Source organism: Narcine bancroftii, chromosome 5 (assembly GCF_036971445.1).
Source record: "Narcine bancroftii isolate sNarBan1 chromosome 5, sNarBan1.hap1, whole genome shotgun sequence".
NCBI lineage: Eukaryota > Metazoa > Chordata > Chondrichthyes > Torpediniformes > Narcinidae > Narcine > Narcine bancroftii.
In genome coordinates this window covers 73,954,166-73,966,887 of record NC_091473.1, presented here as the reverse complement: position 1 = coordinate 73,966,887, position 12,722 = coordinate 73,954,166, and the positions used below count along the sequence as shown (strand labels likewise).

Below are 12,722 nucleotides of genomic sequence, written 5' to 3'. Positions count from 1 at the left end.
GAGAGGACATTGACATTTGTTGTGAATTTGAAGAATTTTATACAGACTACATTTGTCATATTTTACAGATGACTTGAGATGCTTGGCTCTAGGTAATACAGGTCAGAGATACTTGTCGATAAAGGATAACTGTTGCCCAAAAAGACCATGAGCTTAGTGTCAAGTTTAAGGTCATAATCTTCAAATATCCTTTTCCTCAAAATCATTGCTTGTGTATTTTTAGGCATCAATGTCTGTCTTTGTGAAGTGGTGGTTCCTGAGTTATGGAAGCAGTTTCCATGTTTTCTAGGGTCTTGCCATGAGCCTTTACTCTGGTGTGGTGCAGCACAGGCAGGATTATGGAGGAACAGATCTTTATTAACAAGACATTTGAGATTTTTCACCTTTATAAATGTTGCAAAATACTTTGATTTCAAAATGTTACTGCAAATTGCTTTTTTTTTAGCATTTAATGGCAAATCAAATTAAATTTGATCCCAGCTCCACTTTCATTTAAAAGGTAGAGGAATAAATATTTTTTGAACAGTTGTGGTACTAAAATTGCACTGGTCATACATTTAGAGAATTATTGAAATATAGCTGAATGCACTTGAAATTGATTGATCTCAGAAGCTAAGCAGGCTCAGGCCTGGTCAGTACTTTGAGGAGAGACCACCTAGGAATCCAGGTGCTGGATAAAGTGCTGATGCTCTGTCTACCTTACAGTAGACAAAATTGAAAGAATTTCATGTATGCTACAGTCTCTTTGGCTTGGCTTTGTGGACGAAGATTTATGGAGGGGTAATGTCCACGTCAGCTGCAGGCTCGTTTGTGGCTGACAAGTCCGGTGCGGGACAGGTAGACACGGTTGCAGCGGTTGCAAGGGGAAATTGGTTGGTTGGGGTTGGGTGTCGGGTTTTTCCTCCTTTGTCATTTGTCAGTGAGGTGGGCTCTGCGGTCTTCTTCAAAGGAGGTTGCTGCCCGCCGAACTGTGAGGCGCCAAGTTGCACGATTTGAGGCAATATCAGCCCACTGGCGGTGGTCAATGTGGCAGGCACCAAGAGATTTCTTTAGGCAGTCCTTGTACCTCTTCTTTGGTGCACCTCTGTCTCGGTGGCCAGTGGAGAGCTCGCCATATAACACGATCTTGGGAAGGCAATGGTCCTCCATTCTGGAGACGTGACCTACCCAGCACAGTTGGATCTTCAGCAGCGTGGATTCGATGCTGTCGGTCTCTGCCATCTAAAAGCTACAGTCTAAATGTAGTATGATTTGACAATAATGGAAACTTTACCATAATTACACAGTGCAAAATTATTTTAATTGTTTTTGAACATTAACTTTTAATTGAAAATATGGAAGTGATAAATTTCATTCTATCAATGATAAAAATATTATAATGAGTCAAACTATGAAGATCTTGGTAAAAATTAAGTTATCCACATGTGATAAAGAATGGAAAATAAATGTGAGCCTTCACTTATAATATCTTGTCATCAATTTTTAAATGTTACCAGGAAATAGATCAAATATGACATTGCATAGAAGCTGGCCATTGAATATGTGTTCAAAAGACATTTATTGTCAAACAAATTTAAAACATTGTTTATTTTAATCCAGATCTCTTTGGCTTGGCTTCGCGGATGAAGATTTATGGAGGGGGTAAAATGTCCACGTCAGCTGCAGGCTCGTTGGTGGCTGACAAGTCCGATGCGGGACAGGCAGACACGGTTGCAGCGGTTGCAGGGGAAAATTGGTTGGTTGGGGTTGGGTGTTGGGTTTTTCCTCCTTTGCCTTTTGTCAGTGAGGTGGGCTCTGCGGTCTTCTTCAAAGGAGGTTGCTGCCCGCCAAACTGTGAGGCGCCAAGATGCACGGTTTGAGGCGATATCAGCCCACTGGTGGTGGTCAATGTGGCAGGCACCAAGAGATTTATTTAGGCAGTCCTTGTACCTTTTCTTTGGTGCACCTCTGTCACGGTGGCCAGTGGAGAGCTCGCCATATAACACGATCTTGGGGAGGTGATGGTCCTCCATTCTGGAGACGTGACCCACCCAGCGCAGCTGGATCTTCAGCAGCGTGGACTCGATGCTGTCGACCTCTGCCATCTCGAGTACTTCAACGTTAGGGATGAAAGCGCTCCAATGAATGTTGAGGATGGAGCGGAGACAATGCTGGTGGAAGCGTTCTAGGAGCCGTAGGTGATGCCGGTGGAGGACCCATGATTCGGAGCCGAACAGGAGTGTGGGTATGACAACGGCTCTGTATACGCTTATCTTTGTGAGGTTTTTCAGTTGGTTGTTTTTCCAGACTCTTTTGTGTAGTCTTCCAAAGGCGCTATTTGCCTTGGCGAGTCTGTTGTCTATCTCGTTGTCGATCCTTGCATTTGATGAAATGGTGCAGCCGAGATAGGTAAACTGGTTGACCGTTTTGAGTTTTGTGTGCCCGATGGAGATGTGGGGGGGCTGGTAGTCATGGTGGGGAGCTGGCTGATGGAGGACCTCAGTTTTCTTCAGGCTGTCTTCCAGGCCAAACATTTTGGCAGTTTCTGCAAAACAGGACGTCAAGTGCTGAAGAGCTGGCTCTGAATGGGCAACTAAAGCGGCATCATCTGCAAAGAGTAGTTCACGGACAAGTTTCTCTTGTGTCTTGGTGTGAGCTTGCAGGCGCCTCAGATTGAAGAGACTGCCATCCGTGCGGTACCGGATGTAAACAGCGTCTTCATTGTTGAGGTCTTTCATGGCTTGGTTCAGCATCATGCTGAAGAAGATTGAAAAGAGGGTTGGTGCGAGAACACAGCCTTGCTTCACGCCATTGTTAATGGAGAAGGGTTCAGAGAGCTCATTGCTGTATCTGACCCGACCTTGTTGGTTTTCGTGCAGTTGGATAATCATGTTGAGGAACTTTGGGGGGCATCCGATGCGCTCTAGTATTTGCCAAAGCCCTTTCCTGCTCACGGTGTCAAAAGCTTTGGTGAGGTCAACAAAGGTGATGTAGAGTCCTTTGTTTTGTTCTCTGCACTTTTCTTGGAGCTGTCTGAGGGCAAAGACCATGTCAGTAGTTCCTCTGTTTGCACGAAAGCCGCACTGTGATTCTGGGAGAATTGTGTCGCCGAGAATCCAGATCTAAATTAAGACCTAATGTCACAAGATGCCATCATTTTCTGAAGGCACATTACATGAAACAGATTATTATTGTTATTTGGACTTTTAGGTACAATATCCAGAAGTGACTCCATTAGATTAAACATTAGTGATGAGATTGTAAACCAGTTCAGCATGAATTCCAGTAATTGCTATTATCAATCTGCTACACCAAGTAGCAAAAGTACTGTTAAAATAATCAGTATTGGAAGATTCAGGCGATTTTGCTGCTGAGGCACTCCACAGAATGACTTGCTTCCATTCCAAGCCTGTAGGTTCGAAGGTGGTTGATAAGGCCAATATGACATCTGCTGATTCTGCCACGGGAGGGGCAGGACATAAAATCAGAAGAAATTTAAGCAGAAATATACCTTTGGTCCATCATCCAAGAAGATGATGGCTGAAATTTTACCTTAGTGACACTTTCCTGCACAAATCCCCTATCCCTAAGTTCCTCTAAATGAATGAATGAATGAATGATCAGATGAGGTTGTTGTGTGCCCCAATCATTTGCATTATGACCAATCAGCTTGACGCAAAATTAAACTGTTTCCTGAAGGGAAACAGCTTTTTCTCTCTGCAGAACTTCTCTACAAGGTACTTCCATGATGTGCTGCAAATGGACAAATGTGAATTTGTCCTGTTACCTTTGATTGTCTTGAGGCTTCCTTCAAGTAGTTGTATAAACACTGAAGTTAATTAGGCAAGATCCTATTCGAGAACAGTCTGCCTCATTTATGATGTGGACCTGCAAAATCTTTGTAAGTGCAGTCTCATGCATGCTTTGTAGCTGAAAAATGGGCTTGAACTTTAACATATATTTAAAATTCAGAGTTCAGTGATGTACTTTTTGCAGTACCTTGTTCAATGCATATTCTTAAAAATATTGATTATTCTTTCAGTCACAAGTATCCATCAGCATCGAGGACTGGGAAGATACAAAAGATATGAAAGACCATATGGGCTTCCGCTCTAACCAATACCACCGAAACTCCACATCCAGTGACCAATCAGATCATCCCTTATTAAGAAGGAAAAGCATGCAATGGGCAAGGCGACTTAGCAGGAAAGCACCAAAGCACTCCAACAAAATAACAGAGAGGATTAATCGCCAGCGCATGACTTTAAGCAAAAGATCGGAGAGACAAGAGTTGGCTGAACTCGTAAAGACTCGAATGAAGCATCTAGGCCTTTCAACAACAGATTATGGTAAGCACTGTTGGCTACTACTGGATTATTTTACATTGAATAAGATAGAACTTGTGTTACAATTCATCTCATGGGCCTTATCACTCTTCTTCATCTGGTCCTTCCTGCAATTTTTACAAATTCAAATCCTTGTTCCCATTTAATCATATCAACATTGTTTTTTTTTAATGACATAATGTGATGTCAAGTTTCACTTACTAACCACACTTTGGATAACAATGTTTCTTCTGAATTCCTTGTTTGATTAATTGGTGCTTCTTTTTGTCTGAGTAATCTGTGATTTCAACACAAAGGACATCAAAACAGAATCTCTACAGTCCACCAAAACAAAATCTGTATGATCTTAACAACCCCGATACACTTGCTCCTCTGTATTCTCTGCTCTGGAGAATGGAGGCTTACCATGTAAAATTGTTTCTGGCAACTCTAATCGCAGTTCCTCTTTCAACTTTGTTTCCCCCCCCCCTACTTCCTGGAGCTTCATTCTTTTATTTCTTGCAATTGGGATAACAGAAACAAATGAAGTATTTTATGGAAACTATTGAAAATCTCTGCTTTTCCATTAGAACTGAATCACCTTGCTTTGTTTCTATATTTTGCGATGTTATTGATTTGCATTGGTTTATAAATGTGCATTTCTGTCTTTTTGTTTTTCTGCATGTGTGGTACTTGATAACCTGCTAATTCATTGCAGGCCTAAAACATTTTAGAACCTTAACCAGTGATCTGTATATTCGATTATTATGTTTACATCACAAAAGTTTATAATATCCTTTTATTTATAATATTCTGCAAAATATGCTTATGAAGGGATGTTGGTCAAAATTAATATTTCAATCCACATTAAAGGGTGAATAATAAAAAAATTAAGTAAATAACATTGAAGGGATTTATACATCCTTGGAATCCAAGGCCACATAATTTGGAGGTGAAAGGTTTCACTTTCACCCTTCGAGTTGCTGCTTCTTCTGTGGGCTAACATTATTCCATTTGAATTTGTCAATTTGTGTAGGTTTGATCTCAAATCAAACTTGTGATTGATTTTCCTCTCCTGTTGAAGTCAGGTCTTTGTGGCAAATGAACAAGTGGATATTTTTCATTGCTGATCTTAGACAATGAGCCTAAGTCACTTATGGAGACTGCAAGACCGGCTTAGTACCTCCAACATTTCTGTGTTTTGTCCGCAATCACACCGACTGCAGATTTTGTTTCATTCCTAATATGGAAACTGTGTTTGATATTGATCAATCTCTCTAGAAACCAAGGAATTCAAAAATTAAAGCTGTAGGAGAATTGAGATCACAAGAACTTCAGGTACTAGTATCGTGATCAAACAACTAGAAGCTGGAGGGACTCAGCAGGCCAGGCAGCATCCATGGAGAGAATTGGTCAGTCAGTGTTTTGAATCTGGATAAAAATGGGTCATGATTGAAAACAATGACCGACAGTTTCCCTACAGCTTTTCATTGTTTCACTAACTGTTGAACCACTACTTGCCAAAAATATTGTATCCAGCAATAAATTAATCTTATCATGAAAGTTCAAAGATAATTAAATGGAAAGCTATTTATGAATGAAAAATTATATTTCCAATGGGATGAAAAATTGAGCAGGATATTTAACTGGTGGTTTATCTGATCCATCACCCTTTGTATCATGGTGAGAGACAACAGTTGGATTTAACAGCAAGTGAATGCTTTCCATAATCTACTGCAAACACACTTGCCTGCAAAGTCTTGGAAATCTGTGTTGCCACTTTTCCTCCCTCCAGTGTTGAATTTATGAAGTCTTGAGTGTCACCCAGAGAGGATCTCTCGATACTGTCATCATGGTATCATCAAACTAGCTTGGAGAGAATCTCACAGCAGCAAATCGAAGTACAAAACACTAATTTATAATTATTCTTTTTAATCTATCTTGCAAAGTGCAACAAAATGATTGAGATTTGCATATGAGATTAATGTATAAAATTACAAATGCAAGAGGGAAAAATGGGGTTAATGTAGCAATGACCTGAAGGCATTGGAGTGGTCCAGGTTGGCTGAAGAGTCTGTTTCTATGGCTTATAGAATTAAACATAAACCAAGGAGAACAACATTTAACTTTTAAAATCTATAGAATTTTGGAATAATTGTTTGAAGAGATGACTTTCTGCACTCAAAGGTCTGTCATTAGCACAGTATTAGACCTTGTGTAGCAAGCTGGATCATTATGTATGGTTCCAGTCAGGATAGGAAGGATGTGATTCCAAAGAAAGTTCACCAGGATGTTGGCTGGAATGAGGTGAGATTGGATAGGCTGCTTTTATTTTCCCTAGAGCACAAAAGGCTAAAGGGTCCTGATAGACTTGTACAAAATTAAGAGTGGCAGAGATCAGGAAGATCATAAAAAGAACTGTTTCCATGGCAGAAGTGTCCAAGATGAGAGAAAACTGGTTTTAGATATGTGAGAATTTATGGGGTATTAAAATAAGAATTCTAAACCCAAAGGATGTTTGGAATCTGAAGGCATGCTTGGGAGGTGGTGGAGGCAGATACTTCAATATTTCAAATTGATTTGTTCAATGACCAGTGCACTGAGAGGTGGCAAAAATCTTTTTGTTTTTTTTTCCAGGCAAGTCAAACTCAATGTAGAGCAAGTATAAAACATAGTGCTACAATAAAATAACTTCAGAGTACAGTGTCACCAGAATAAATGTGCAAAGTATAGTGTTAGAGATAAGTATAGTTAAACAGTGCAAGGCACGATCTTGTATTAATGGAAGGTCCACTCAAGAGTCTGATAACAGCAAAAAAGATACTGTTCTGGAATCTGTTAGTACGTGTTTTCAAATCCATATCTTCTACTTGAAAGGAGTGGGGGGGGGGGGGGAGGTGGGAGGGAAAAGAGAGTGAACAGAGTGGGATGTGTTAGCTGCTTTCCCAAGACAGCACTATAGCCGCTTTCAGGTGGCCACAATAACTGACTGTAAAGCCACCTATTGTACTCCAATGCAGCTGTCGGGTGGCCACCTGAAAGTGAAGAACCTGGCCAGAAGAAGAAGCTCTTACCTAACCCTCCTCCTGTAGGTATAATCTCCAGCTCCGAGAATCCCCCGTTGCACCTGAAAGCAGCCGTGGGGCTATGGCCACAGTCCACAGGAGCTCAGACATGGCTCTCCTTCAGCTGGCACGTTCAGGTGACAGAAAGGTGTCTTCTCCGCAGCCACCTGAATGTCCCAGCTTCACTCCCCCAGCCGCATCTGCCAGTACATTATCTGCGTCCGAGCACCTGAAAGCGGCTAAAGTGAGGATAGTTGATTGAGGGCAGGCTGATTTGCATGATTTTTTGAACTGCGTTACAACTCTGCGGTTTCTTGTAGTTTTGAGCAGAGAAATTCCTATATCAAGTTGTAATACATCTGGACAGGATACTTTCTATGGTGTATCTATAAAAATCAGTAAGGGACACTGGGCACATGTCAATTTTCTTCAGCAGGCATCTGAGGAAGTAAAGGCTTTGGTGTGCTTTCTTGGCTATATTATTTACATCGTTGGACCAGGATAGGTTGTTGGTGATATTTACTCTGATAAATCTAAAGCTCTCCACCATCTAATTGTTCTATTCAGGAAAGATATGGAAGATTTGAAAGGAGTATGGAAGAGATTCACCAGGATGTCAGCAGGATGAGTGGGTATGAACTATAAGGAGTGGTGGACAAACTTGGGTTGTTTTTTTTTCTGGAGTGTTGGAGGCTGAGGGCAGGGGGGACCTGATAGGCAGTTTATAACATGATAAGAATCAATTCACTTGTGAAAGCTGCAAAATAGCACTCCCTGTGCAGGGATGGATATGCAGCTTTTGGAGTACTCTGGTTAATGGAGTAGATAAATGTAGCCAATTAGAGGGTTTGAAATGTGTCTATGTAAATGCTTAGGGTATTACGAATAAAGGGGATGAGTTTGGAGCATAGATCAGTACATTGAACTACGATGTTGTGGCTGTTACTGAAACTTAGCTGGAGGAAGGGTAGGATTGGCTGATGCAGGTACCAGGTTTTAGGTGTTTTAAAAGGAAAAGGATGGGATGTAGAAAGTGGTGGGGGGGGGAGGAAGAAAATAGCATTACTGGTCAAAGATATTATAGAGAGGGAGGGGCCGTGAAAAATAGAAAATGAACTATCTCAGTGCTGGGAGTATAGGCCCCCAAATAGCCCTCAGAACACTGAGGACCAGATAAGCAGGTAGGTTGCAGTAATGGGTGACTTCAATTTCCAGAATATTGACTGGCACCTCATTACTGCAAGAGAGATGGGTGGGGCTGAGTTTATCTGGTATCATATACTTCTTATGACCCCTTCCTGTTTCCTACTTCCTAGATCTAATTTATGCTTCTTTCTTTCTCTTGACTAATTACCTCACCTGTTTAGTCAGCCACAATTCCCTTTTCCTACCAACTTTTTAGATGGTGGAAAACAGGTGAGGTAATTAGTCAAGAGAAAGAAAAAAGCATATATTAGATGTAGGAAGTAGGAAACAGGAAGGGGTCATGAGAAGTATATGATAGCCAGGAAGGAGCTTAAGAAAAGACTTAGGAGAGCTCAAGGAGGGCATGAGAAGACCTTGGCATGTAGAATTAAGGAGAACCCCAAAACATTCTATGCATATGTTAAAAATCAGAAGGATGATGAGAATGAAGTTGGGACCACTAAAGGAGGCAATGTGTGCCTGGAGATGGAGGAAGTTGGGGAGGTCCTAAATGAACACTTTGTTTCAGTATTCATAAGAGAAAAGTACTTTGGTCAGAGGGAGGTTGGAATAGAACAGGCCTGTGTGCTTGACAATGTGAATATTAAGTAAAAGGAAGTGTTGGATCTTCTTAAACATCAAAATTGATAAGTCCCTGAGGCTGAACACAATATATTTCAGGTTGCTGTGGGAAGTGAGAGAGAAGATAGATGGGGCAGTTGCTGTGATCTTTAAATTCTTTTTGACTGCAGGGGAGATGCTGGAGGATTGGAGAATGGCAAATGTAGTCCCCTTATTTTTAAAAAATTAATATGGCAAAAACTGGGAATTATAGATCAGTGAGTCTTGTGTCAGTGATGTGCAAACTTTTGGAGAGGGTTCTTAAGGATAGGATCTATTAGCATTTGGAGATGTACAATCTACTCAAGACAGCCAGCATGGCTTTGTGAAGGGAAGATTGTGCTCATGAGCCTAAATGAGTTTTTTTGAGGAGGTAACATCGAGTCCATGCTGCTGAAGATCCAGCTGCGCTGGATGGGTCACGTCTCCAGAATGGAGGACCATCGCCTTCCCAAGATCGTGTTATATGGCGAGCTCTCCACTGGCCACCGTGACAGAGGTGCACCAAAGAAAAGGTACAAGGACTGCCTAAAGAAATCTTTTGGTGCCTGCCACATTGACCACCGCCAGTGGGCTGATAACGCCTCAAACCGTGCATCTTGGCACCTCACAGTTTGGCGGGCAGCAACCTCCTTTGAAGAAGACCGCAGAGCCCACCTTACTGACAAAAGACAAAGTAGGAAAAACCCAACACCCAACCCCAACCAACCAATTTTCCCCTGCAGCCGCTGCAACCGTGTCTGCCTGTCCCGCATCGGACTTGTCAGCCACAAACGAGCCTGCAGCTGACGTTCACTTTTACCCCCTCCATAAATCTTCGTCCGCGAAGCCAAGCCAAAAGAACAAAAGAAACTGATGAGGGTAGGCTGGTAGATGTGGTTTACATGGATTTTAGCAAGGCATTTAACAAAGTCCCCCAAGAGAGACTCATTCAGAAAGTCATGAGGCATGGGATCAGTGGAATCTTGGCTATATAAATTTTTTTTAAAAATGGCTTGCAGAAAGAAAGCAGAGAGCAGAAGTTGGAGGAAAGTATTCTGCCTGGAGATCGGTGACTAGTGGAATGCTGCAAAGGTCTGTTCTGTGATCCCTGCTCTTTGTGATTTTTAAAAAAATAATAAATGACCTGGATGAAGAGGTGGAAGGCTGGGTCAGTAGGTTTGCGGATGACACAAAGGTTTAAATAGTTGAGGATGGAGCTGAAGGTTGTTGAAGGTTACAAGAGGATATACAGGATGCAAATTTGGGAAGAAAAGAGGCAGATGGTGTTCAATCCAGATAAGTGTGAGGTGATGCATTTTGGAAGGACAAACCAGAAGGCTGAATATAGGGTTAATGATAGGTTATTTAAGAGTATGGATAAACCAACACCTTGGAGTTCAAATCCATACATCTCTATGAATATTTTATTCTAAAAATTTTAAACCACAATCACATTTAAATTAATATATATATATATATATATATATATATATATAAAACAATACATGTGGTATAGGTAACTATAATCCCCCCCTCCCACCCCACCACCACCTTCCCTCCCATACTATCTCTAACCCCTAAGAAGAAAAGGAGATAATCAAAAATACATACTCAAATTCAAATTGACCACTGTGAAGCCAAAAATCATTACCAGGATGAGTTATTGAGAGCTCCAAATCTTCAAGCCAACAAGTTGTAAATATAGGCTCCATATTTTCAATAAAATGATATTTATCAATTAAATTATGTTTTTTTTCAAGAGGAATACAATATCTCAATTCAGTATGCTATCTTTGCATTCCTAAATTTATACAATCTCTATCTGATTTCCAAGTAATAGCTGCACATTTCCTAGAAAAACTAAAGGTAATTGTAAAAATTCAATTTGATACATGGTTAATCTTAATTTAAGATTGAACTTAATATTTCCTAATAAAAATAACTGTATCTAATGAGAGTTTTACTTTTAATATTTTATCCAAAAATATTTTAATTTGTGCCCAAAAAGATTTAACCTCGGTTTCATTTTTTTTTCATTCAATTTGGCAATGCACTGTCTCTTGACCACATTTAAAACAAAAAATCTGATGATAATAAAATATTATTTTTTTTAAATTTTTGAGGGATTAAATATAATTGATGTAAAAAAGTTCCATTGTACCAATCTATATCTTACATTAATAATTTTAGTCTATTTTCTTTCCATAATATTCTCCAGTCATTTTCATTTATCTTTCTATCTAAATCAATTTCCCATCTCACTCTTGATTTATTAATATCTGGTTTAGGTTTATTGAAAGAACAACAATTCAATTTATAGATGGAGGTTTAATTCTTCGTTATTGAGAAATGTTGATTTTTGTAATTATACAAGAAATCAAATTCAGGTATATTTAGATATTTTTATGGGATGCTTTAAAAGCTTATTTGAGAGGTCAAATAATAAGTTATTCTATTAAAATTAAGGAAGTTTATCTTGAAGAAGATAAATTGGAAAAAGAGGTTTTAGAAAAAAAATTCAGAAAGATTCATCTGAAAGGCAAAAGATAGATTTAATAAATATGAAAATATTATAATTTGATATAAACTTGTAGGACAGAGAAATTAGTTGAGAGATATAGATAGAAGTACTATGAATTGGGGGAAAGAGCGCATAAGGTTTTGGCCTGGCAATGGAAGATGGAACAGACTTCAAGAACTATTAATGCTATTAAAAGTAATTCAAAAATTATGTATAAACCTCAAGATATAAATGATTATTTTAGACATTTTTATTCCAATTTATATACATCTCGGTCTAATAATGATGAGGTTAACATCAATAGTTTTTCATCTGAAATTCACTTCCTTCCTTAAATTTCCAAGATCATAAAGATTCAAGTTCATGTTTACAGTTAAAGAAATTATTAATGCTATTAAAAGTAATTCAAAAATTATGTATAAACCTCAAGATGTAAATGATTATTTTAGACATTTTTATTCCAATTTATATATACCTCAGTCTAATAATGATGAGGATAACATCAATAGTTTTTCATCTGAAATTCACTTCCTTCCTTAAATTTCCAAGATCATAAAGATTCAAGTTCATGTTTACAGTTAAAGAAATTATTAATGCTTTTCTATTCAATGCAGTAAATCTCCAGGGGAGGAGGGTGCCCCACCAGAATTTTATAAGAAATTTAAAGATTTGTTACTACCTCCATTAATGGAGGTTTTGAAACAAGCAGTGGAAACTCATTCTTTACTGGAGTCCTTTTTTGAATACAATTATAATGGTTATGCCCAATAAATATAGAGATTTATTAAAAACTGAATCTTATAGATTAATTTCATTATTATATTGATAATAAAATTATAGCTAAAGTTTTGGCAAATAGATTGACTAAATTTTTACCAAATTTAATGCATTTGAATCAATCGGGATTTGTTAAAAAATTACATTTTGCAGATAATATTGCTAAATTAATTAGTTTAATTCATTTCTCAGAAGAAATCAGATTTAGCATTGGTTTTAGCATTAGATGCTGAAAATGGTTTTGATAGGATGGGGCTATTTATTTAA

General features: G+C 39.0%; 1 protein-coding gene across 4 annotated transcripts in view; it reads left to right on the top strand.

Moving 5' to 3' along the window:
* kcnt2a (potassium channel, subfamily T, member 2a) overlaps positions 1–12,722 on the top strand; it is a 1,068,826-nt gene that overhangs the window by 940,867 nt on the left and 115,237 nt on the right. For all 4 annotated transcript variants that reach the window (XM_069937843.1, XM_069937844.1, XM_069937846.1 and 1 more), the window contains one exon: positions 4,022–4,328. In XM_069937843.1, the coding sequence (XP_069793944.1) occupies positions 4,022–4,328 (307 nt within the window). The remainder of the gene's footprint in view (positions 1–4,021; positions 4,329–12,722) is intronic.